The sequence below is a fragment of the Pseudopipra pipra genome, chromosome 6 (genome assembly GCF_036250125.1).
Source record: "Pseudopipra pipra isolate bDixPip1 chromosome 6, bDixPip1.hap1, whole genome shotgun sequence".
NCBI lineage: Eukaryota > Metazoa > Chordata > Aves > Passeriformes > Pipridae > Pseudopipra > Pseudopipra pipra.
In genome coordinates this window covers 18,990,908-19,015,968 of record NC_087554.1, presented here as the reverse complement: position 1 = coordinate 19,015,968, position 25,061 = coordinate 18,990,908, and the positions used below count along the sequence as shown (strand labels likewise).

At 48.1% G+C, this 25,061-nt stretch overlaps 2 protein-coding genes across 15 annotated transcripts in view; both read left to right on the top strand.

Moving 5' to 3' along the window:
• The window catches only part of LRRC56 (leucine rich repeat containing 56), a 94,830-nt gene extending 77,519 nt beyond the window's left edge, over positions 1-17,311 (top strand). For 13 of the 14 annotated variants that reach the window (XM_064657674.1, XM_064657670.1, XM_064657669.1 and 10 more), the window contains 2 exons: positions 1,154-1,520; positions 2,249-2,721. In XM_064657674.1, the coding sequence (XP_064513744.1) occupies positions 1,154-1,520; positions 2,249-2,441 (560 nt within the window). In that variant the 3' untranslated portion in view covers positions 2,442-2,721. Of the gene's footprint in view, positions 1-1,153; positions 1,521-2,248; positions 2,722-17,210 lie in introns of those variants that run through there. The other variant, XM_064657676.1, reaches the window with a different exon arrangement.
• LOC135415659 (ras association domain-containing protein 7-like) overlaps positions 17,282-25,061 on the top strand; it is a 48,425-nt gene continuing 40,645 nt past the window's right edge. Inside the window, exon 1 of the mRNA XM_064657687.1 lies at positions 17,282-17,363. The gene's annotated coding sequence lies outside the window, so the exon portion shown is untranslated. The remainder of the gene's footprint in view (positions 17,364-25,061) is intronic.

Sequence of the window (25,061 nt, the reverse complement as noted above, 5' to 3'; positions counted from 1 at the left end):
CTACCCAATGTGAGTTTGTCACAGAAGAACTTGTTGCTGGAAGCAATCCTTCTGACCAGAAAAGGACAAGTCATCTGAGTAAAGCCACTCTTACGCAGTGTGTTTGCAGCATCAGATCCATATAAACTGCACTCTTTGGAAGGCACTGAATGTTATTTCAGGCTCTTGAGTCAGGCATACCAGTCTCTCAGTGTGTCTATACTTAAAAACAAATTTAAAAACCCTATGAAGTTTAGACATTTTAAAAGCGTAATATGATGCAAACTGTTCAGTGAAAATTTTATACCAGCTTTATGTGGTTACCTAGCTAGTAAAATACATCCCCATCAACTAGGAGCTACCAAGCTGAACTTTCTGGGCCTGGGTTTTTTATGACACATTCTTTAGATTATGTTCCTGCCCTGGACCCTGCACATTAGGCACTTAGGTACAGTTGGTTCTTTTAATAGACAAGAGCAATTGGATCCCTGCTATATATAGAATGGTTGGTTCTTTCAGTAGACAAGAGCAATCAGATCCCTGCTATGTATAGAATGGTTTTAAACATATATGCATGGTCGTTATATAAGTTAGCAACAAGTTTTTTCTTCTCTGTATGCTGCACCTGAAGATTACATGGGCTGAAATACGAACAGCCAAGTAGTAGCCCTGCATGTAGTGCAGTATGTTCGCTGGCAGTCAGGCACTTTCTGTAATTTTAAAGCTAATCTCAAAATTATGAGATTCTATGATCTCTGTGCCAAATAGAAAAAAGTAGATCCACTCATGTGTGATTATTCCTGTGCCCTGCACTTCAGATCGCTGGAAGGAGTCCTCAGGTATTTGAAACAAGTCAGTGCAAACACTGGCCAGGAATGATGCAGGTGTGATCCTGCCTGAGAACAGCAGGGCAGGTGAGCTGGTCTGTCTTTCTTGAGCTCTGCATGGCTTGTGAGCAATTGTGGTGCTTGGCACATCACCAGCATAACTGGCAGGGAGGCTGCCAAGGAACCCAAACCCCTGACTATCAGAGGAATCAGTTCAACAAGGCCAGCATCACTGTGTGCCCCAGGACACATCTGCCCACCCATCTCCATCACACAGCATCTCCAAAACGACTCACTGGATTAGTCGTGTAGGAGTAAGATGAACTGTGCTTTTCACTCTATTTCAGGTTCATCACAGACTCAGGAGGGTGCAGTGTTCTCCAACCCAAGCCCTTGTTTAATTCCATCCCCTCCAAAAAGCCCTTCGCCTGCATCTTTAATGAGTGTTGCAGCAAGATCCTGGAAAACAAGAAACCACAGGGTAAGATGCCTAAAAATACCCAGCCAAGAGGAGGACAGGCAGTGTACACAGCGATGCCAGTCAAGGGCTCATAAAGAAAATTCAGCCCAGCCTTTGGACGAAGAACTTGCTTTCCTGAGCCTGCACAAGATGCTGTCTGCCTCTGGATCCCAAGGGCAGCACCAACCTGCTGGCTGCACCAGCCAGCAAAGGCCTATTCCAGGACCAACAGCTGTTGGATCAACAAGGATCAGGTATGTGCACTGCTGACAGCAATGCCTGCAATGTGTCTGGGGAAAACAGAAGGGACTTCACGGCAGGAAAAAGCAGACTTCTGTGTTGTCTATGGGGTCTACTCCCTGTTCTGTAAAGAGAATTCCTTTTATTTGTGCTGACATTTACCTTTGTCTGTCTAATGCTAAATGAAACATTTTCTCATGTGTTAGAAATTTTGTATTTTCTTGAATAATAGCCCAGAATTTTACTGTGTTCTTATTGATCCATTCTCATGTTCCTCACACAGAGCCAATGCTCTGTCTGTTGCACAGCTCTTGTTGTGTCGTTTGTTCAAGACTCTCCTCGAGTAAACTCCAGGACAAGTTCCTGACATCCCACTTAGGTTTTTTTCCCTGACATGAATTCACGTTAGAATGAGCTCTGGAAAATAAAATAGACATTAGAGAAGTGTCACATGCACCAAAACATTGTTATTTCTGAACCCACTTACTGTAAGATTAACATCGTGTTGCTTTTTGAAGAAATACAGCTGAGAACTTGTGACATGACAGCTTGATTTTCAGTTAACATAGTCATTATGGAGTCAGTACAGGCAGAGAACACATGCCTTATGTGGGAAGCTGGTGTTCCTTGTGCTTATCCCAGGCCTGGCAGCTTTTGGATCAGTTTTCAGAGCTGGTGAGGAGCATGCAGATACCCAGATCCAGAGTGCAATCTTGCCACAGGATTTCTTTCTTTTCCTCAGGCCCATCATGGATGAGAGCCCTTCTGGAGAGATCAACCACCAGCATCCAGCTGTCTGCTCATCCACGAAAGCCTCAGAGAGGTTTAGGCCAACACATGCTTCTTGGCCCCTGACTGCCAGGGCTGTGCTGGAGCCACTGCCAGACAGTACCACTGCCACAACAACATCTCAGAACAGAAGTCCTCAGTCCTAGAAAATACTCAGTTTTCAGCATGTGTTGAAGCCATATACACAGAACAGTCATGAAGGATCAATGCTATCTTTCAGCTTCTTCTGCCAGCTAAACACAGAGCTGTGCAAGTAGAGCAATTCAAACAAATGACATGATTTGCCTCAATTCAGGATACAGATGGTCCAGAAATACTTTAAAGAGCAACCGCTGATCAACCAAGGAGCTAATGAACCTCTTATTACAGAAAAACATGGTTATTTTTGCAACTTCTGTGCACTAAAACAGAACAAATTCCATCGTATTTCCTCTCCACCACACCATGCCCTGCTCTGGGAGTCAAGCAGGGACAATGAACAAAGCAGAGCATGGAGCCTGCTGTTTGGGAGTGGGCTGAAGGTGGTGACGAGGCAGCAGCCATGCCACCTGCCTTTTGCAGTCATGGATGTTTAACATGTGAGGGCCAAAACCGAAGTCTTGAGAAGAAGTGTTGACTGGAGCAGGTTCTAAGGGAGGGGTGCACTGCCTGAAGAAGAGCCCAGGAGGGCTGGATGGTTTCAGAGCTTATGCCCCCACAGGATCTCACCCCATTCACAGGCATCAGAGATCCTTATTAGATGCATTGCTATGGGAGCAAATGCTGAACAAGTGGCTTATCCCAATATTAGCATGTTTGTTTGCTCCATAGCTACCTGGAAGGACTTCTCTTACTTTAGACATTGCATTCCAAAATTTCTTTAGCAGAGTTGATCTCTGGCACTAGGTGTCGGAGCATCCCCTGCACGTGCCTTTCACCTCCATCCTACCTCTAGCTTTTTTAGATCAAATAGACTTTCCAATTTAGCATAACTGAATGATTTTAAGTGATGATGCAGCAAAGACAAGGCAGGGAAGTAAGGGAATAATCTCTTGTTTTTCCAGTAGGGCATTTGCTTTATATTTGGGTGAGATTTAAAACATTTGTTTTAGTGGGACAGCAGACTGAGTTGCTGTTCCAGATGACTGTGCCTTACAACTTTATTGACGTTGCAGTCTGAAACCAAGCATCATCACATTTTTTTCCAGTTTAAATTCCTATGGTTAGATTATATTTTTAAATCAGTTTATAAAACAGTAATTACATAATGAGTTGGTGAATTGGTTTGTCTGCTTTCTGCTGGCCATCTTAACATAGAGAAGCAGAGTAATAGACAGAGCCCTAAAACTTCCTTTTGTCATGGTGCTCCTTGTACCACTTTCTCCTACAGAATGTCTGGAGTTTGAAGCTAGCTTGCCCAGTTTTGATGAGCCCTAGTGGAAATCATCCATCAAAATCATTAAAAATTATGCGATGTGATTCTGTGCAATATTGTGGATGCAAGCAGGATTCCCTGTCAAATGTCACCCAGCAACAGTGCCTGTGTCCTTATATGGGCCTCCTAAATTTGACTTTTTGCCAGTGTCACTGATCATACCATCACAAAAAGAAAAATCTGACCTTGTAAACGAAAGAAGACAGTGACAGCACAGTTTTCAGAAGTTGTCTGTGCCCTCCCTGCCTTCTTGAAGTCTGCGGGCCTCGCTGTCAGTCAGCACTGGTGACAGTCAGGCCCTTCTCTATATCCAGGGCTGTATTAGTGGGCAATGGGTAGGGCTGTCTTCTCCAAGTATTCAGAGCCTCCTTCTCAACTGGCATCTTTGATTTCAAAGGGGTGAAGGGGAAAAGAAAGGGTCACTGGGGTTTGTGCATGTAAACTGTGGCATATGGATAGGTCTGAACATGTGCATCTGCAAATGCAAAACTCTGGGTACAGATCTGGAGTCTCTCAAAAGCACCTATTAACTTCTCTCACCACAAACTCAGCTTGGCTCTTTGTGTGCATGGAGCAAGAAGCTTCTCTGAGGTGGCAGAGAGGACATGGAGAAATGGTCAGAAAAAACAGCTGAACCCTCAGGTATGGGAAATACAAGTTACTGAGGGCTTTATCCAGACCACTTAACTCAGGGTTGCCCGTTTTACCTTCTCTTCAGGTACCCCAGTGGTAACTCTCAGGGGTGCAGGCAGTGAGTGACTTTCAAAAGAGCCACTCCACCCCTTACTAACCAGCTCTGCCCCACTGGTGGCCTAACCGAGGCAATCACATGCTGCATCATGGTGTGGCTTGTGTTCACAGAGACGAGAGGAGATGTCTACTCCACTTGATAATCACTGCATCACCTCCTCAGGTGCATATTGCTAGGGATGGATATGTAAGACAGGCTTAATGCCACGTGCTCTTGTGTCCTGGTGGTGCCACTGTGGGGATTTAGTGTACAGACTTAAAGGCCTGAGGAGTGAAGTAGTTGAGATGAGCGCTGTGGCTTTAGTGGCACTGTGCTGCAGCAGAAATCAGTGATGCCAGGAGCTGGGGGCCCTGGGGCTCTTGCAGGGCAGCATCTTAGTGCCACTCTCCTCATTTGAACCTCTGGTTTAAGTGCAGGAAAGCAAAAGCTCAGATGGACCTTGTGGACACAACACCCCATGCTTATCTGGGAGATGTGGTTGGTCTCGAGCTGCACTGCTGACCACGTACCCAGAGCACAGGGCAACAGGCCAGAGAAGGATGCTCTCAGGCTCAGTGAAGCAACAGTGCTTAGCTTTTGGGCATTGCCTTCCCAAGGTGGATCTCCAGCTGTGTTACCCAGCAGGGCAGAGCCTGGTTTCGGGCATACAGAGAGGATGGTGAAGCATGTTGGCACCAGACTTGCCTCTGACTTGCACACATCTTGTTAATATGGTTTTGGCACAGGGAGTGGAGTAAGACTGGTTAGTTCCCAGCACATGAAAGCTTAGCAGGTAGCAGAGCCAGGCAGAGGTGGACAGCTGTGTCGGAGGCGTCAGATTTTTGTGTGCCACCTTCATTGTGTCCCTTCTGGGCAATCTGACCTGATGAGTGGTCATGTGCAAGAGTATGTGCTCTGAAGCTGAATGAGTAATGGGACCCAACACCAGGCTGTCATGCATGGAGCAGCAGGGAGGCTCAAGAGGGCAAGTTTGTGATCACAGCCTGACCTGATGGGGAAGAAGGACTGGTAGTCTTCCATCTGCCATTAGTGGCTGTGCCTCCAGGTTTCCCAGAGCTACCATGCTGTTGTCTTGCATTTTCCAGGACAAGCAAAATAAACAGGGCCATTGCTGTCTGCACAGCCACAACAGATCCACAGAGAAAATTATTGTTCTGGTTTAGCCTCTGCTTGTCCATATTCCACCCTTTTCATCTAGAAAATGCAAAAGTCAGCCAGGGCTTTAATAGGCTTTAATACCTGGCATTAGGAAATGTCAGGTATGATAGGCTACTCATGAATTCAGTTCTCTTGGCCCAAAACGAAAATATATGGGGAGTTTCATTTTGTGGTTTTTTGTTGCTTTTCCCCTGCATTGGTCCCTTGAATATGGAGAAAGTCCTTTAATGAACAAGCTTATTCCCATCCCTTGCCTTTTCAGACTCCTAATATTTATCTCAGTAGGATCCTTGCTTCCAGTTGGATGTGACGAGTTTCAGATATGCATTATCAGAGTCCATCTCCTTGTTCTTGTAATGGGCCAGGAGCTGCTGATGCCTTTAAGTGTCTCACTGCCTTAATGGCATTTGCTGCTGGCTGCCAAATTGATATCTAGTGTGTAAGCTGGAGAGAGGGGTGAGAGCTGTTCCCCTCACCTATTAATAAATCAGCACTGCAGGGAAGAGTTTTCCACTGGGAGCCAAGTCTCATCACTATGTGCTGCTAAGGGAAGGGGGGCAATGGTTAGCTGGGAACAGTTGCCCTGCAGGGAGCAGGGATAGAAGCAAAAGGATTTGGCCCAAAGTGACAATGCTGTGGCATTAGCAGAAGCATGATCTATCCATGAGGCCTCTGAACATCACTGGTGTCCTGTGAGCAGCTCTGCAGGAGTGGCTGGTGCTGTCCTGCATGCTGAAAGGCTCCACTCAGATGGAGCTTTAACAAAAAAAAAACTGGAGAAATAAGTAGGGAGCTGTGTGCCAGCCAGACTGTTATTTCACTGTTTAAAAATTGTCCCTCTTCCTGAAGCGAAGCATGTCTAGGACAGTATCCCACTCAGACAAATGGGCCCTGAAAAGCAAAGGTGGCTCCTGCTCAGACTTGGACTGTGCTCTACACCTCTTAGCTCTGCAGAGCCCCGCCCACGGCAGAGACCTTAGCATTCCATTTGGGGACAGGGTCCCCATGGCAGCTGTGTGCACAGCAGACCACCACAGGGCTCGTGGCTGTCTGTCCTGCTTGTTACCAAGGCCATTATTCTCACTGAAGGCTTGGGATTGCTTTGCACTTGGAACAAATTCATCTTCATTAAAGGATGAAGAGGAGATACTTTCTTTGGCTGTCAAGGAGGAGACCTTTGGCCCAGGAGATGTTCAGGAGGGAAAGTCTTGTACATGCCTCCTCTTCAAATACATGCAAATGACAGGTCAGCTCAGGATTATTTCCTACATGGTTCCTTGGCTTGTTCAGAACCTGACATGTTTAGGCTCACTGCCATGGGCAGGTCTGCACCCATGGTAGAACGCAGACGCTCCTGGAGTATGATTAGTCAGATGGCTTGTGCTCCAACAGTGCCAGTCTCTCCATTGATAAAACAGGGTTTGTGATGGCTTAGATGGTACCATCCAAGCCAGGTGAGATGAATCCTGCCCTGCAATAGTTTCTCAGTATGCCAGAGTATCCTGGCCATGTTTTTATTGTATCCTGCTCCTCTAAAGTTACCCTAGGGGATAGTGGAAATGTTCTGGCTGAGATAAAGGATCGGCCATGGAGAGTGGAGACAGCATGGGAGCCTGTGACTGCTGGGGCAGCACACCTCAAGTTGGTGCACATGGCTCTTTGAGCAGGCCTGTGAAGCTTTTGGACCTTCCAGGGAGGCGCAGGCAGTGGGGCAGGTAGATCAGGATGGCTGCAGGACAGCAAGGAGGACTTGTCCTGGACTGAATTCAAGGTGTTCTGCAGACCGTGAGTGCAGACAGAGAGCTGGCCTGTTGCAGATGCATCTAGGAGTGCAGGTCTGCTGCCCAGTCCCCAGAAGAGGGGGATGTCTGTCATCTCTGTCCTCAAAGAGGAGGAGGCTGGCTGGACTTAGAGAAACCGGTCCGGCTATCTGGGAGGGGACCCAGGTAATGGAGATCCTGCCTGAGAGGTCTCTTGCTGTCGCCAGAAATAAAACAACCTTTCAGTGACAGCCTTGATCCAGCCTTAGGGGCAGTTGAGTAGTTTTTCAGCTCTGCATTGGTTTCCTACAGCCCAAGGACAAATCCTGATCTGAGAGATGCCTGTCTTACAAAGGCAACAAGAGCAGGGGCTTGCTCTGACCCATCCCTCGAACAATACATTTACCACTGTCACGTCCTCTCCTCACTGCCATCAGAAACCTCATTGTGGCTGCGCATCCCCAGCTGTAGCTCAGCACCATCATGCTAAAATTAAGGGAGTAATTGAGATCATTTTTCAACTGTGCCAGGGGATGACAGCCTTGCAGGATCCTCCTGCATGGCACAGTGTAAACCGAAAAATAAAACGTTGGATTCCTGGGTGGAGAGTTGCAGTATCATTTATAAATATTAAACCTGTGTCTCAGGAAGGGAGTGACTGCACATGCAACGAGGCAAGCGCCGCTTTAGCTAAAGAGTAAGAATTGGAATGGACGCTAGAGGGAAGAAGAGAGTCTCACAAGTGTAATAGAGTCGGAAACCAAACCCAAGCAGCTCCAGAGCGCTTGGGAGGAGTTTGACAGTCAGACACTCAACGTTTTCTTCTTTATCTTATCCAGCACGCAGTGTGCTTGCCTAGTGTGATGCCCCCAGATGCGCTATGCTGATAGTGGCTTGCTGTATCGCACACGGCTTTGGTTTATTTCGAAATTTAGGAAGCCTGCAATGCCCTCAAAGTGCAATGGAGAACATCCCAGACCTGCCTCAGCACTGGAAAGCTGTGGTGCTTTCAGGCATTAGTAGTGTTATAGGGCACGTGATTATGCTATGTGCAATCCCAACATGTTTTAAAGGTATGATCTTTGTCACAGACTACAGCTATGAGCTGCAAACAGGCTCAAAACAACGCATGGCTTGAGTTCCAGCTTCTCTTCCCATGCTGTCCAGGGCCCTCTCATCTCCAGAGCCCAGCAGAGCAGGCAGAACTTCCTTGGTGACTGTGCTCCCCAGTGCTGCTGGGCAAGTCCCTGCTGCTAGGTCTTCCAGTCTGAAACCAGTCCTCTCCCAGCCCAGCTGTGTGAAAGCTCTCTGCCACTTCTCTCCACTTTATCCCCACCTTCACCTCTTCTGTCCTTCCCCTGCCCTGCTCCTGGTTCTAACCCAGCTCGGCCCCTCACCTGGCATCCTGGTACCTCCCTGGCAGGGCCTCGCTGGAAGAGTTGTGAAAGCTAGGCATGGTTTGCATTTATTGTAGCTCTTCTCTCTTCCATGACTTTCCACCTGCAGGGATCTTGGCCCTCCTTCTGATGTCAGGACAGCACTGGGAGACCCTGGCAGGTCCCAAGGGCTCCATATCTGCCACCACCTAGCCCATGTCATTTCTGTCCCAGCCCTTTCCCCATGTGGAGCCTGGCAAAAATCAACACCCACGTTCTTACTGCTGCTTTGTGGGCAGGATCAGACCCTTCTTCCCCAACAGCTTGCAACAGTCCCTTCTTCATGTCTGGGCCACTGCTGCTGCAGGCTGCTGTCACCAGCATCATCCATATCCAGGGGACGTCTAGAGCCATGACAGGGGCCTGAAGGTGAGTACCACAGTACCTGCTCTCTCCTCACCAGCCAAAACACATTGCCCTGGCCATGCTGCCTGTAGAGACACTGCTGAGCACATGAGGTCTCCTGGCTGTGCCAGGGCACACGCACTAACCAAGGGTACAGGCACTTGTGGCTGCACCATCTGCCATGGAAAGGAGATGTCATGTTCAAGGAGAGAAAGAAAAGGTGAAACTGCCGTGGGAGGAAGCATTGAAAACTTTTGGGACATCTGCCCCAGGAGGAAGGCACTTGGCAAGCAGAAGAGGAAGCACAGGCTGCAGTGGTCAGCACAGGGAAGATGGGTGTGCCAGCAGCAGGAGTCAGGTTGGGAGCACTGTGCAATCCTGTCACAGGAGGAAAACCATGTTCTGCTGGATCAGATGTGGAACTAGTAACAAGGCAGGCGTGATGGACCCCCTCCAAAGCACACCCTCCTCAAGAGAGGAGGGGTTACAACAGATCGTGTTTTCCAGACCACTTGAATGACTGCTAATGTCTTGCCAAGGCAAGCATCTTCCAGGGTCTGGGTATGAATCTGTCAGTCCTTACCAGAAAAATGCTGCACACCAGGAACAGCAGCCAGGATCAGGATGTGGATGTCTTGTCCAGGAGAAGGGGATTTCCTGGATTAGTCACCAAACCTTCCCCTGTTGAGAAGCTCAGTTCCAAAAGCTGCTAGGATCCTCCAAGGAATGTTTCCTGCTGCTTCCCTAGGTGGGGTTTCACAGCCATAGCAAGGAATTAAAAATATTCAGGGGTCTTGTAGGGTCAAAGCAACAAATAAGGTTTTTTAAATGGAGGGGAAAAAAAGTTCAAAACTTCTACTTTCCCTGATTTCTCCTGTCCCTTTTATTTTATCTAGTGTCAATTTTGATAGAAAAAGGGAGGTATTACCTTCCTCTTTCAATTGCTATTGCCGAATCCTGATTTTCTTTTATTACAAACAAGCCAGGGGAAGCAGGAATCCAAACACAAACCTTCGGATTAGATTAATGGCATGTAAAAACAAATGAGAGGCCCTTGCTGCTGTGGAAAAAGGGGTTACCTTAAGATCAAGTAACTTTGTGAGTGATTTACAGAAGAAGGGACAGAGATGGAAAGGGACTGCTATGTCATGCTGGCATTTGGGAAGGTGGCCAAAAATGCAAGAGGGGGACTCTGTGTATGCACCTGTGTGTGACTGTGTGTGTGTGTGTGTGTCTGTTCCCTGCTAAGCTCTGGGGTGGTTCTGGCATCCCTGCCACCTTGCCCTGAGTCAGGAATGGAGGGCGTGGGAGGTCGAACAAGGGCTGCAGGGGGAGTTGGGATGCAGGATTGTCATGGGCAAAGGTGGAAGTTTCAGACAAGGTCTATCATGGAAACCCTCCTGTTCAGTCATGAGGGTCAGAAAGGACCCCTTGCTTTCTAAACTCCTTCTCAGAGAGGAGTCTTAAGTGCAGTTGGATCCAGTCCTGGTCCCAGACTTGATCAACAGTTTATGTCTAAAGGATTATATAGGTGTAATTGTGCCTTTATACAACTTTGTCCTACAGAATTAAGGATGACAAACCAAATATATTTATATGAATAGAATGATTATTTAAATGATGATGACAATGATGATTAGACTGAAAGACTTTAATCAGAATTGTTTACTACAGAATATAGAGAGTTGTAACTACTAATATAGTACACTATTTCTTGAAACCATATTGAAGTAACAATATTTAAACTAGCAAAATAATTATTAAGTAGAGATTGATGTTATTCACCCATACCAACAACCATGGGCATATCTCTTTCATTCAGCCTTAAGGAGTAACCTTTAGGGAAGTCCTCACTCAAGAGAGGAATCTCCACGGACTCCGAGATGGGGTGTGTTAGAAGGCCCTGACATTAAAAAGTGGGACTGGGCTTTTATAGTATAAAGTGATTTCCTGTCAGTCATATGTTTCTAGGCCAGCTATGTCAGCTCAGCAGCCCCTAGCTCAGCACCATTAGATAAGTTATCAGTACTATAACTTGTTGGTTCCTTTATCAGGAACTTTGTCTGCCACCTCCTCGCTGGTGCCAGTTTCTGTCAGGAAACATTGTTTTTCATGTCCTCAGAATGTTTAACTTTGGTATTGATGAGTCAGGCTGGTTTCAGCATTCTTTGACACCAAAAGCAGCGTGACCCCCCTTCTCCATCCATCACTGATAACTCCTTGCAAATAGGGCAAAGTCTGAGCTGTTTTACCTCCACCTAGGCAGAGCATCCTGCTACAAGGAGGGCTTAGCCGTCAAAACCCTGATGGCTCTAACTCAGACACTGCAAATCCAGGGCCAAAATGGAGATAAGAAAGAACTACAAATGCAGTTCTCCTCCATTTGCTGCTCTTGGCAGGTTTTCTGTCTCCTCCTGGTTGCCTGACACAGCACAGTCCCCCAGGGAGGCTCTGGCAGAAATGCTGAAAATACTTTCATTCTAGATCATAGAATGGTTTGTGTTGGAAGGACCTTAAAGATCACCCAGTTCCAAACCCACTGCTATGGGCAGGGACAGCCCAAGTTGTGTCCTGTGCCAGGGCACAGCCCCCATCTGCCCTGCTGCAGCCCTTCCCTACCCCTCAGTCACTGCAGATGGAGGAGGAAAGGACCAAGCAGCTCTACAAATCTCAGCATTGCTGCTTCCCTCTGTTCTGAGGTGTCAGTGCAGAGGGGAACACCTCCAGGTTTAGCTGGGTTGTCGGGTCACCCCCACACATCAGCAGTCAAGCCTGGGTGCATGAGGTGGGGGTCAGCTCTCCTGGCAGGGCCAGCAGTTTAGAAAGCATCAGGCCAGATTCCCATCTGGTGCAAACTGTTGTTGCCTCCCTGATCTTCACCCAGGCTGTGCTAGCAGCAGAGCTGGTCCTTCAATCTCCAAGCACAGTGCCTGTCTTGGCAAGGATCCTGGGATGCTGGCAGGGTTTGGTTGGTTTATTTAACGGGTGCTGGGGCTGTTGTCTGCCACATGTGATTTATTCCTGTTCTGGATCACAGAGTTTGAACCGTCTCCTATTTCCAATGCTTCTGTCACAGCTTTGTTTGCAGCGTCATCACTGTTCAACAGCTGCCTGTGCTGCATGTCCAAGTGGAGTACCAGAGCTGAAGGGCACTTCCCAGGCTCCCATGGGACCAGCAGATGCTCAGCACTCATCTACATCAGTGTCCTGCTGGCAGTGCCTGTCCAAGGCATTGCTCCAAGCTCTTGGCTTCAGTCTAGGAGTGGTGTGCTTTGGTCCTGGCACATTAGCCCAGTGTGTCCAGGGTTCTCCATCTCCTGCTCCAGCAGATATTGGTGTTTTTCACCAGAGCCAGTGGCTTTTTGCAATGGGATCAGGTTGGCTTGGGATGAGAGACCCAGGGACACACTGGTGTTGATCTAGGTAAGCAGGTGGGTGCCAATTCACCTGCTCTGAGGATAATCATTACACTGTCAGGGAGAAGGCAGCAGTAGACAGGAAAAAAATACAGCTGAAAAGCAGGAGACAGGTGAATATAAGAGAGTATAAAAGCATCTCTTCAGAATAGATTTTAACCCCTTAACCCCTTGCCCCTGGTCCTGCATCATCTCCAATTGTAGCCAGTAGCAGCTGCCCAGGGAAAAGCCATCAGAGCATGGGAACAGGACAAGTAACATCTCTTTCTTGTCTTGACTCATCTCTGTGGCTATGTGCCTGTTGCGCAGGACAAGCAAATATCAAAATGGGCTCCAAAAGCTCTCCCACTCTCAGGAAAATCTGTAGCTCAGTGGCTGTGAATTTTATCAGTGAATTTAAATATCTGCATATAATACATAGCAGATATACTTAGATTTTTCTTCATTAAGTCTCTCAGGCTTTTTCTGGGTGGGGACAAGGGTAGCATCCCCTGACACTCCTTGTCCCCACACTGCAGTCCAAAGGTGGGATGAAGCTGATGCAGCTGCCAATAGCTCCACGTTTCCAAGGACTTATTGCCATTTTTATTTTTTTTCTGATATTGAAAGCCCAGAATAATAACTGCCATAAGAGGCCACTTATTCCAAGTGGCACAGGACTTAAGAGAGACTGTGATTGCTCCTCATTCACAGACTGTAATCCTAATTTCTCTTTTCTTCCTAATGCTGCTGCTCTCCCCTGCTCCATGCCTTCCTGCAAGCAGACTGTCCCATGTGGGGCCCATCCGTGAGACTTTCCCCTTTGGTTTACTGGGGCTAACTGATGCATCCTGAAGCCGAGGGCAGGTGTTTGCTCTGGCTCTGCAGTTCCAGCCCTGTCTTGCAGTGGCCGGTGTGAGCAGCAGTGCTCCATGCCACCCGTTCTGTCTCCCTGTATAGCACTGGACATGGGCTGGCAGCATCCATAGGTGAGAAATTTGAGTGCTCTCCCTCCAAACCATGGCATGCAGGCACTTGGTGCTCTAGTGGTGTCACCTGCTGCCCATGGCCCTGCTGCCTCACTCACACGCAGTAGCGATGGCTCCTGCCAAATTGCAGAGCGAGCAGTCGTATCATGCATGGGAGAAGGGACCAGGGGAGCATGCCAGGCTCTATCCCTTTGCAACACCCCAGCCAGTGTCATCCTCTCCCCAGCATATCCATGGCCCTGAGTGGGCAGTGGGCACCCTCTGAGATGGGTGAGCACCTAGTCCTGCGGGTACAAATATTTGCACCCAAATTCCTACCAGAGCTGTGGACAGGAAGAGCTGTCCCCCAATGCCCTTGCCACCTGGTGGGGACCCGCCACAGTGCTGAGTGTCACTCCTCCTGCAGCTCAGCCCTGCGGCAGCCCGACTTTTCCTTATTTGTTTTTCTCCCTTTGAGAGCTATTCTTTCCCTCCCATATGCTGTAATAATTACAAGTGATAACTTAACAGCTGCTCTGCTATTCCAGGCTCAGCAGAGACACGCGCCTCCGCTTTCCCTCCCTCCCACGGCTCTGGGTCAGCGTCTTGGCTTCGGCAATCAGGGATTCCTGCAATTTCTGCCACTCAGGAGGATCTGGACTCTTTTCCCCTCCATCACCATCTGTCTCCCACCCGCCCGTCCCAGCATCATGAAGGGGGATGGGACTCCGACATCCATCTGTTACCATGGAGAAAGCTGAGCCAGCAAAGGGATGCACCCTGCATCCTGGGTGAAGGCCAGTGGAGAGATGGTGGAAGGGGTTTTCTTGTATATTTGTTTTATTATCATGTGTCACTCATGAGGTCTGCTGCAGGTGGCAACCACCACCCTTGATCACAACAGACCTTAGGTACCTCCTAAGCCCCCTCGCTGGAGGAAGTGGTGGCCTTAGGCCTGGTGTGGCAAGTGCCACATCACAGCTGGTGGACCAAGTCCACATCCCTCAGACGAGCACTTTGCCATCCCTCCTCCCATACAACAATGGCAGCGCAAAAGTGATTATATTGAAAAACACTTCTTGGGTTCAGCTGCTTTGGTGGCAGCCCAGCCCAGCACTGCAAACATCAGCCAAGTGAGCTAAAAACACAGAGCAGCACCCAGAGGGCTGAACGTGGCTCCACGGCAGAGAGAAATGGTAGCTGTAAAACCAGACTCATGTAATTAAGGTTGTATCTGGTGTTGGCTTGGCCTGACCCCAGAGAGGCCTTTGCTAAAGAGATAAGGGAAGAGCCAGGAGGCTGCCTGTGACTTGGAGGTCCTCATCACTGTCCTGTGTTGCGTGCTGCTCCAGCTGTGTTGACAATGCACACACAGCCCACATGGCCCTGGCCATGCCATGCCACCTTTGGCGGTCTACCACTCCACATGCCCTGACAGGCTCCCCAGGTAGTGATAGACCCTCAACAGCAGCCCTGGGGTCCCACTTTAGGTGTGAAAGGGTTTTTTCTCCTTTTACAAGATATTTTTGCATCCAGTTTATCTGATTGCTGAAAGCCCAGCATGAAAATACAGCCAGATGAGCTGTTTTTGCCTGCTCCCCCTGGAAGAAACACTGCATCTCTGAACACTCCAATCTCTCCCCAGCCATCAAGACTGCAGAGGCAAGAAGTGCTTCTCCAACACAGATGAAGATTCCTGGAAATGTGTCAAGACAGCCCGGTCCCTGGCAATGGCAGCGAGACGTGCGAGTCTCTGTGTCAAGCCAGCTCACCCAACCCACAAAAGGCTGCGTTCTGCTTCCCAAGCACTGGAAATCTGACACCTGCCTGCTTGCTCCCATGCAGACCCATACTGGTCACTTCCCATATTCCAAAGGCAGCATTCCCAGCACCTATGGTTGCAGCAGGCTTGAAACTGTGACAAAGCCCTGTGGCAACCTGAAGCAAGTGTCCGCAGTGTGGCCAACACCTGAATTCATTTTTGGCAAGCTGCAGTGCAGGCAGGGTACCTGTTTTTCCTCCCTTATGTGTTCTGGGCTTTACTGAGATAGTAAAATGCCGGGAATTAAAGAGAGGATTTTACCTTAAGGATTTGCCAGAGCCACCAGGCTGCAGTGGTCTTGGCTTTTCTCACCCTGCACAAACACCTCATCTCCACATGGAGATGTGTGTCACAGCAGGTGACATCTTCCCCTTCCACCCACCAGCATGTCATAGGCAGCACATCCCACAGGATGCCTGAGGCAGGTCTCTCTAAGGGACAGTGGTGGATACTCTTCCCTATGGTCCTCCCAAAGTTGTAAGTGGGAATAAAAATTGGGAGTGTGCAAGGAGGAGGGTCTTCCCAGGAATTTCACTTCCCAGGCTGGGAATCCTGCTGCTGGCACCATCTCGACGTGATGGTGGACAAGGTCACGGGCCATGGACAGGACTTTTGTGCACGCAGATACTGCTCACACAGCCAGGTGACCATGAAAATCCCTTGGCTTTTGGGTCAGCAGCCGTAATGCTCTGTCTTGAATTGCACTCCACGCAGAGGGCCTTTGGAAGAGGTGACGCAGTGCTTATCTGAGCCAGTTTGATGCTTGGTAGCTCTGCAGGACAACCAAGCACAGGCTTCAGTGGCAGCGCTGGTGGCATGGGACACACTGGAGGATCACTCATCAGGGGAAGCAACACGTGCCTCGCTTACACCTCCCACAGGGAGTAGGCAGCTCCAGGAAGAGGCGTCTTGAAAAGCCTGTGCCATCTTGTACAGGAGAGCTGGCAGCTCCATCTGGCTCTGCTTCAGTGGAACTCTCTGAGGAGCTGCCAAGGGTGGCCAGCGGGGTCTGTGGGTGGTGTGCCAGAAGCAGGCTAGGAGGAGGAGAATGAGGAGGAGGAGTGGGTGGGATACAGGTGCCCCACACTGCCAAGTTTCTCTTGGAGAGTGCTAACCCTTCATTAAAGCAACTGCTCTGTACTAGGAGAGGGATGGTGGGTTTAGGGGCCAATTTATGGTGTGTTGCTGGTCCTCAGCTACAGGGGACGGGCTACTGGGACTGCAGCTGGTCCATAACCATGACCTGGGAACATTTTGAGTTTCATCTACAGGAGCTTCAGCCCACAAGTGCTGCAAGCCACCATGTGCATTTTCTGCATGGCAAAGTGTCTTTGCAGCTCTCCTGATTTTCACAGGTCTCACACTTTGCTTTTACTCTCCCAAAAGGCAGTGAATTTTTTTTCTTGAAGCTAGAAGTGTGATAACAGGGTTCTCATTGAATCAGGAGTGCTGGGGTACTTGTTAGGATAAAAACACATGGGGTTAACACCGTATCCCTCACCTCTCTTAGCCCAGGCTATTTCACAGCAAAATTACAGTCCTTATCTGCACCCAAGTTTTTCAGCAGAGTAGCGGCAGCTATCTGGTTCTTGGTTTCTTCATTTCAATCTCTTTGATCATGTGCCACGATTAATCTGATCTTCATGAGGCGGGATGAGTAGGAGTCAGAAGAAAAATTGTAATCGTCTGTGCCTTTGGCATACAGGAATGGCATAATTTTGTAGTCTCATCTCTGTGCTGGTAGCTTTAGGAAAAGCCTCCATCCCTTCATCAGCTAGAGACACTGTACAAGGCTAAGGGACACATATAAATGGCAATATTTGTAGCTGGGTACCATCACTGTTCCTTATTCCCCCATTTTTGCAGGCTGCAGCATCTCCGCACTACAAACCACCGTCGTCAATGACTGCAATCCAGCTGGCATCGATGAACTCCAAACATGAAAAAAGTTCATTATAAGCTCCTGCAACGTTGTTGGTGTTTGCTCTCACCTGCCATGTTGCAGCAGATACCACGCAGGTAATTCCCAGCACTGTTTCATTGCCTGAGTCAAATGAGACATGAGTTTTTGTTGGGCTGGGAGGAAGGGAGCAAGGGGAAGGGGCAAGGGGAGGTGACATCATACTGCCTAGCCCTGTCCTAGCTCTCCTGAAACTTTCTTTGCCAGTTCCCACCGGTGCAGCACTGGCTATCCTGACAGCTGGGATAAAGATGTTTTGCCCCGTTTAGCCCACACTGCCCTTGGCCCCACTGCAAAGCATTGCTTTCATTCTGCTTGCACAAACTCTGGTCTCCATCACAGCCCTTTCTGTGTATTTGAAACATCTCCTTAGCCTTCCCCTTCCTAGACAAAATGATCGCCATTCCTTTACCAACCCCTATCTGATCACTTTTCTCCCCAACTTGTATAGCTCTCTTCAAGTGCTTCTTATTTTCTTGAGAAGCATTACCAGCACAGAGCAGAGATAACCAAGTAAGGGACCTGTTTTAAGCCATCCAACACAGCATGATTAACCCGTATCATAGATTATGATCAAAAGCACCTTTTCTATAGAAATTATTATTCTTGTTCAACTGACTGTTCCAGCAAGGATAACTCTCTTCATCCTCTATTTGTCCGACTGATTATCCCATCTCACCTCACCCACACTTCTGTTGAATTATATTTTGGGATTTTTTTTTCTAGAGTATTTCTCTGATTTCTCAACACCATTTTGAATCATAATCCCTTTCTCAGGTGTGCTGGCAACTCCTCTCATTTGCTGTTACCTCCAAACTGAATACCTGAATGGGTTAACAGTTTTGGGCCCTCTCTGTTTTGACCAGAAAAACCAGTAAATACGCTCTGTGCACTCCCCGTACAGTGTTTTTAATCTCAACAATCATTCCACAGACTTACTCATGAGAATGGTTTTATCTGTAACAATGTCTAAAGCCTTACTAACATCAAAAATATGTTGTCTCCTGCTTTTTCCCTCTCCTCAAATCCAGTGGCTCTACCACAGACAGTGGTTGGATGGGTTCATCACAGCTGACCCTCAACAAATGGCAGGGAATGTTTTATACTGGCTCCGCTCACTGGAGCAAAAGCAAGAATGTGGCAGAAGACACAAGCAATGGGGTGTTTGATCTTGGCTGGGTTATAGAGAAGTCATGCTTCCACCTCTCTGGTCCTGTGGGGCATGGATGCTGGTTGCCCCATTCCTGTTTCTGGCTGGGCTGAACTGCCCAAATACCCCAAACTGATCCTGACTTTGGAATAAGCTTTATTGCCTAATGAGTGATGATGGGCAACCAGCTGGCTCTCGGCAAGGTACGATTTTGGGGGCCATATCTGCCGTGGGCAGGGTGAACTACTGCACTGGGCACATGCAAAACCTTAATGTGCACCTACATCTTTCTAAACAAGTGATTCCCTTAGGCCTGGGTCCCTGAGGGGCTGCAGGGTGAGCTCCCTCCCCACACACCCTTAGGAAGTAAGTGATTCCTTTCCTAAGCCACATCAGAGGGCAATAGGCATCAGGGAGGTGGGAATGCTGAGACTGGAGGATCAAGAGCCCAAAAAGGCTATTTTTCTGCTCAAGTGGTCATGCTTCTGTTCACAGCACCACGCCTGAAGAAAAGGCTTGAATGTCTTATCACTGTCCCCAAGTTCCCCTCACAGACCCTGAGGGCTTCTTGGCTGCCCACGGAAACTCTCAGGTGCTTCTGTTCTGGTGTAATTATGACAGGCAATATATAATCAGCTGAGAGCTCTATTGACAGCCTCATTTGGAACATAATAGACTAATGGTCCCTTCAATTGAATTAAGGATTTTTTCAATTAGTTACAAATTAACCTAAATTAACAGTGTTTATTTCAAATGAGAGTGAATACAGAAAGACTTAATGTGGTTCCACTAATCTAAATCTACAGTCATAATCATTTTGGATTCATTTTCCAAGAGGGCACATGACATTTTTATTGGTATAAAGACCAATCAGAAATGTGGCAGGTGTTTTGAAAGTGAGATATTTTTGTCTTATAAGGCGTGCAACATTTGATAACACATCTCCTAAAAATCTGTACTGATACCTCCTTCCTAGGCAAAAGTAAGTAAGCTATGGCAATGTAAAGGATGGTGCTTCAGTTTTACAGGTGCGTGTATATATATATATATATATACACATATACATCCACATTCATGTGTGTGTGTGTGTGCATGGAAAAAAAATTCCTGGGAAATTTGTTCCACTTTAATTACTCTAACAGCTTTAAATCGATGCAACCTGTGAATGCTAACAAGGCTTGAAGCAGTGGCCAGAAGGTGATGGCAGAAGTATCTGTGGTGGTTTATGATTTGTTTTTCCTCCTGTTCCCTCCTCTGTTCCTCGTCTCCAAGTTTCTCAGTACTCTGACTGCTCAGGATTGATGCACCCATAGCAGAGGCAGTGGGAAGGATTGGGGAACCTCTTCTCATCCCTGTGGCACGCTTGGCTGGGTTTTTTATTTAGCTTGGACAGCCATGGTCCCCTCTGAAGTTCCCCCACTGCCCAGCTGGATCCCTTTAGGAAACAGCTCCCACGAGTCACTTTTCTGTGCAGGGGAAGCTGCCCTGGATCTCCCCATCCAGTGTGTTGGATCACTACTTCTAAAGGTGTGTAGTAATTGAGTCACCAAACTCTGCCTTGGAAAAAAAGATCCTTAAAGTACCATGTTTTGCTCTACTGTCCTTAACACTGTTGATGAGACTGCGTGGTTTTGGGTGCAGGCCAGGGCAGCCCACAGCCCTCTGCACAGCAGCATGGGGGGGAACAAGCCACTTGTTGTGTTTGAGTTGTGGTACCACCCAGATGATCAAACAGAAACCACTGCTCCATCGGGGGCATTACCGTCTCAGCACACATCACGAGGGTGATGAGGAGAGAGGTGATGACCTTTGCTTTGGGGAAGAGACGTCAGAGCCCGGACCTTGATTATCCTTCTGCAATACAAGGAAACCCAAGGGTGGCTGAGTCAGTCTGTGAAAAACCTGCCTGGCATCACCCAAGAAATCAGCTGCAGAGTCAGGAGCTGAAGCCTGCTTTCCTTTGCACAGCTCAGGTGCTTGCAGACACTTGCAGGTGTGTAGGAGTGAGCTCGTCCTGGGAAAAAGAAACCAGTGGACTTCAGATGGGAGAAGAGCCATGGCTTGCCTTTGCTCCCACATCCTGATGTTCACAGATAAGCAGTGTTCAAGCTGGCTTTCAAAACCAGGGCATCTCCTCTGCAAGCAAGGGAAAGAGACAGGGAAGAAAGGAGAACTGCCTTTTTAAAAATGTTTGCTTTAGGTAACCCTCTCACCTCAGGGTCTTGGGACTGAAAGGCATGGAAAAGGGCTTGTTGACCTGATGTTAACCTTCAGCTGTCAGCCATTCAGCTCCATGATCCTCACATGCCGCTGCTTAATCCAGGAGGAAAAAAAGTACAAAGCCTGCCCAGAGCCTCTGCCATCTCATTAACATTTGGCTTAGGCAAGATTTCCATCCTGCACTCCGAGTGCAGCAGCTCCAGTTCAAACAGCTCTCCTCTGCTGCAGCCTTCCCAGGATGTCCTGGCAGCGCAGGGGTTTACCACAGCTTCTGCAGTGCTGTGCTTTGGGGTTGGGGTCTCTGAGCTGATCATGGGCTGACGAAATGTAAGCCAGGCAGGCACAGGCATTTTTTGTCTTCTTGAGAGCTTGAAAAGACCTCTCTGTTAGATTGCAAGGTTCTTCTTTTGGCCAAGATGAGGCAGTTCCCAATAGGCACAAGACAGAGACCCAGCACAGGTTTGGCTGTTGCCTGGCACCTCTTGTGGGGGTCAGTGATCTCACAAGGCAATAAAAGTCAGGCCACAGTTTCTGGCTTGACATCACATCCCACATCCACACCATGTGCATCCAGATGAAAGGAAGGTCAGAGGGAGAGTTGAGGAAGACATAATATGGGAGGGACAAGGAGCACATGAGCATCTTGACCTTCAGCCAGCCATCTGCTACCCCCACACCTGTGCAGCCTTCACTTTATTAAACATGAAAGCTCCGTGGTTCCCTGAGATAGCAAATATGGTTCAGCACACAGGAAGTTGGCAGGGGCACCTGCTGCCCTGGGGTTGGCGTGGGGCTGGCAAAGGTTTCCTCTTGCCATCTGGGAGCTGGTGCTGGCAAGAGTGTATTCCCATCTGACAAGTGGGTCAGAGGCTTTATGCCGTCTAATGTGAGTGGTGTGCTTTTGGTGGTGGAGAAACACAGCATGGCCATGGGCTGAGTGGGGTTGCATGAGCTTGGAGATGGAGCTTCAACCCTGTGAGAGATGGATGATCCTCTGTTGGCATGGTGGGATTCTTCAGTGGGAGGACCTCTGTTTTTAAGTATAACAAGTCACACTTTAGAAATAAGTTGGATGAGGCTGTGGCTGGATTTCTTTGATGTAGGCTAGCAGTTGAGGACACATACTACAGGAAGAAATCACTCCCTATAATGCTTTCCTGTTGATAAGCTGTGATCCTAGGACAAGACTGGGATCCATGTGGCTGTTTAGCCATGAGGAAGTAGAAAATCCTATACTAAGATCAAGGGTCTGAGTTGCTGAGCATCCCAGGGTGGCTACAGGGAGCAGTAGGTGCTCTCAAGGGCATGTTGATTAGCATTCCCTCAATTCTCACCCCTTGCCATCGCCTCCAGGAGTGAGGTCTAAATGGGTAGAGTGTGGCCCATATGTCCCCTCACCATTTGCTACTAACACAGGTCAAGAGCACAATCCCCTAGGCTTCCTAAACAGCACGTGTCTATATTTATTAATCCAAATGGCTTTTTTCCCCCACCAACTTGTCCAGTCTTGTGTTGAACCTGTGCAAATGCTTACAGCCAACAGCATCCTTGGGCAAAGAGATCCCCAGGTCTGACCCCCATCACATGAGAACCTTCATGCTTTGAAATCAGCGCCGGTTTTTGCACTGGGAGAAGGCGGCAAGACTAATCTTTATCAGCCTTCTCTGGGCCATGCATGACTTCATGGCCCGCTACCATAACCTCTTCAACCATGTCTTTTCCAGACTGAGAAGGCCTGGCATGCACGAGTCCTTGCTTGCAGGGAGGCTCCCCCAGACCTTTGATCCTCCTTCATCCCATTCTCCATATTGCCCTATTACATTTGGGGTTTGAGGCTTCAAAGAGGTGCCTTTTGGGGCACAGGTCAGTGCAGTGGCTTGGCAAGCATGCCTGCCCCACAGCTCTTGCTCCCTCCAGATGCTGATGTTTCTTGGCCACAGGCTGTGCCAGCTCCTGTGATCCTGCTTGCTTAAGTAATTGGCACAGCATACCATGCATAACCAGCTTGGGATTTTGGTTTTGTTTTGGTTTTTTTTTTTTGATCCAGGACTCTTTCTCCTCTGGAAGGGTAGAAGTCTCATCTGAGTGTTTCATTGAGCATTGGACTGTTTCCTGTCTCCTGACTGCAAAGCCATGCTCCCAGTGTTTAATCTCCTTGTTTTTCCTGCAGAGACCCCATGCTGTGTAAGGGACTGTAGGTGAGAGCCCCCCTGAGACCTGAAGGGGACACATTTGAAGCTGTACCAGCTCCTCCTCTTTGCTTTTACCCCAGGTAAAATGTATTTACAAAACAACATGTAAGAGCAAAGAAAGCAAACAAACCTCAGTGTGGTCAATTCTCTTCTGGCTTCTTTCATGCCAACAAGAAAGTGAGGGGCTCAAACTGGAACTTCAAACTTCTTTGAAGGCATTCAGTCGATTATAAAAGTGAGAACCAGCTGCACAGTGTGGGTCCCAAGATGAACTTTGCTGTAGGTGAGACTGTAGTGAGAATCTGTCTTGACGAATAATAATTCTTTATATTTTTTTTGGGTTTTTTGCTACAATTTCTCCTTCCTCTTGGCCCCACCACAAATCTGCTCTCACTCTAATCTTTTCTTTGGCATCTAAAACTATTATCTTTATTGTTTCAGGGCTTGGCTTCTTCCTGTTAGATCTCCTAATTGGATTTTCACTCTCCGATCCATTTAGTCTCTTCTGTGCTTTCACTAAAACCCTTTAACCCTTCAGCACCTCTCTTCCTCACTAACCAGTTACCCTTGTGGGTGCTCCTCTCCCCATGCCACTCCAATTTTCCTCCTCTCTCTGATTTGCATGGGTACAGCTTTCCTAAGCCACGGGTGTCACCTCCAGTCTCACTGTCTGTGGACAGTGTGCCTCATCACCATCTCCTTCGCTCTTTGCAGGCTGCAAAGGCTTGTTGGATTTTAACCAAGAATAAGCAAAACAACCCACATCACCCTTTAAAAGGAGGTCTGAGGTCACTGTAGAGTCAAAATCATCAAAAAATTATGACATTTCATCTGTGGATAGCAAAAGGCTGCTGCTTTGTCCAGATTCACTTCCCTGCTCAGAGGAGAGAGACCAGTCCACCCAGACCAGGTGGCAGTCCTGTATTTCTGGCTGTGTCTTAAGAATATTAGCAGCCACAAGGGAGGTGAAACAGCAGTGGGGCTGTGTCCACTTCTGACACTGCTGTGGGCATCTGGGCTGATTGTGGGAGGGCCACTTAACCCTTGCTCTTCATCTTCTTTGGAGAATGGAATTCATAAAACACGCTTTCTTCCACCTCTCATCAATCTTGCTCCTTTGCCCTGCAAGCTCAGTGGGACAGGGCCTTGCCCGTGCAGCGCCTCATGTAATGCTGCCAGGGTCTTCACTGGAGGCTTCAAGCATGCCAGGAATAACCTGATTGCATTGCAGGTGCTTTCTGAACAGCTAAAATCTCTCTTTCTTCCATACCAACAATGATCTCTGTCCTCTCCATGAGTAAATCAGTGCTTTGATTTCTTCAGCCAGCAAGTACCCTTGAAGCTGTCCTATGAGCACAGCAAGATGATGCCGGTGTCTAACATGAAAGGGGCTTGGGTACCCCATAATGAAAGAAGGGGCTGTTGGCTTTTATAGCCTGAGCCATGTGGCTAGCTCATCACACAGGAGGAAGATGGAGCTGAGATGATGGCATCTCACCACTGGTCTGGTTTTTCCATCAGGCCACACAGTGATGGATGTCTGTAATTTTCAAGCAGCCAGGATCTTCAATTGTAATGTGCCTTTATTACAACTTGGGGCAGAAGGAAATAAGCTCTATGCCGGGTCAGTCAAGCCCAGTGGTGGCAGAGGTGATGGAATAAGACCTCCGCTTAGCAAGATGCTGAGATGTGAGTACAAAGGGAGAAAAAAGGGGGAGAAGAGGTACCACCCCTAATACCTGGCTGCTCAACCCAGGTCCAGGTGCCTGGCTCTTGACAGGCCTTGATGGACCTGGTCCCTCTCCTCCTTTCATTCTTTTTTCCAGCCTTTTTACAACCTCAGTGCCTTTATGTTTGTGTTGCTGGAGTGTGTTGCCATGGTTAAAGCTGTTATTCACAGCAGGGTTTGCATCTTACCTGTGAGACAGATATAATATGGAGACAGAGACGTGAATGAATACACTTGTTTGCCCTCATTTCAGTTCCTGCTGGGCATGTGACAAAATAAATCTAATGGTAAAGGAAAACCCTTCAGGGAGAATGGGGAGAGGAGATTGCCACCTTAGAGGAGTTTGTCCAAGGAATATATAGGCTAAACCAAAAGTATGGGTTAGAAGAGATGATCACCTGAGAGCAGGTGATGTGGGGAGAGCAGAGATGGACATAGGTTTTTTAGAGGTATTATTGAATTGAAA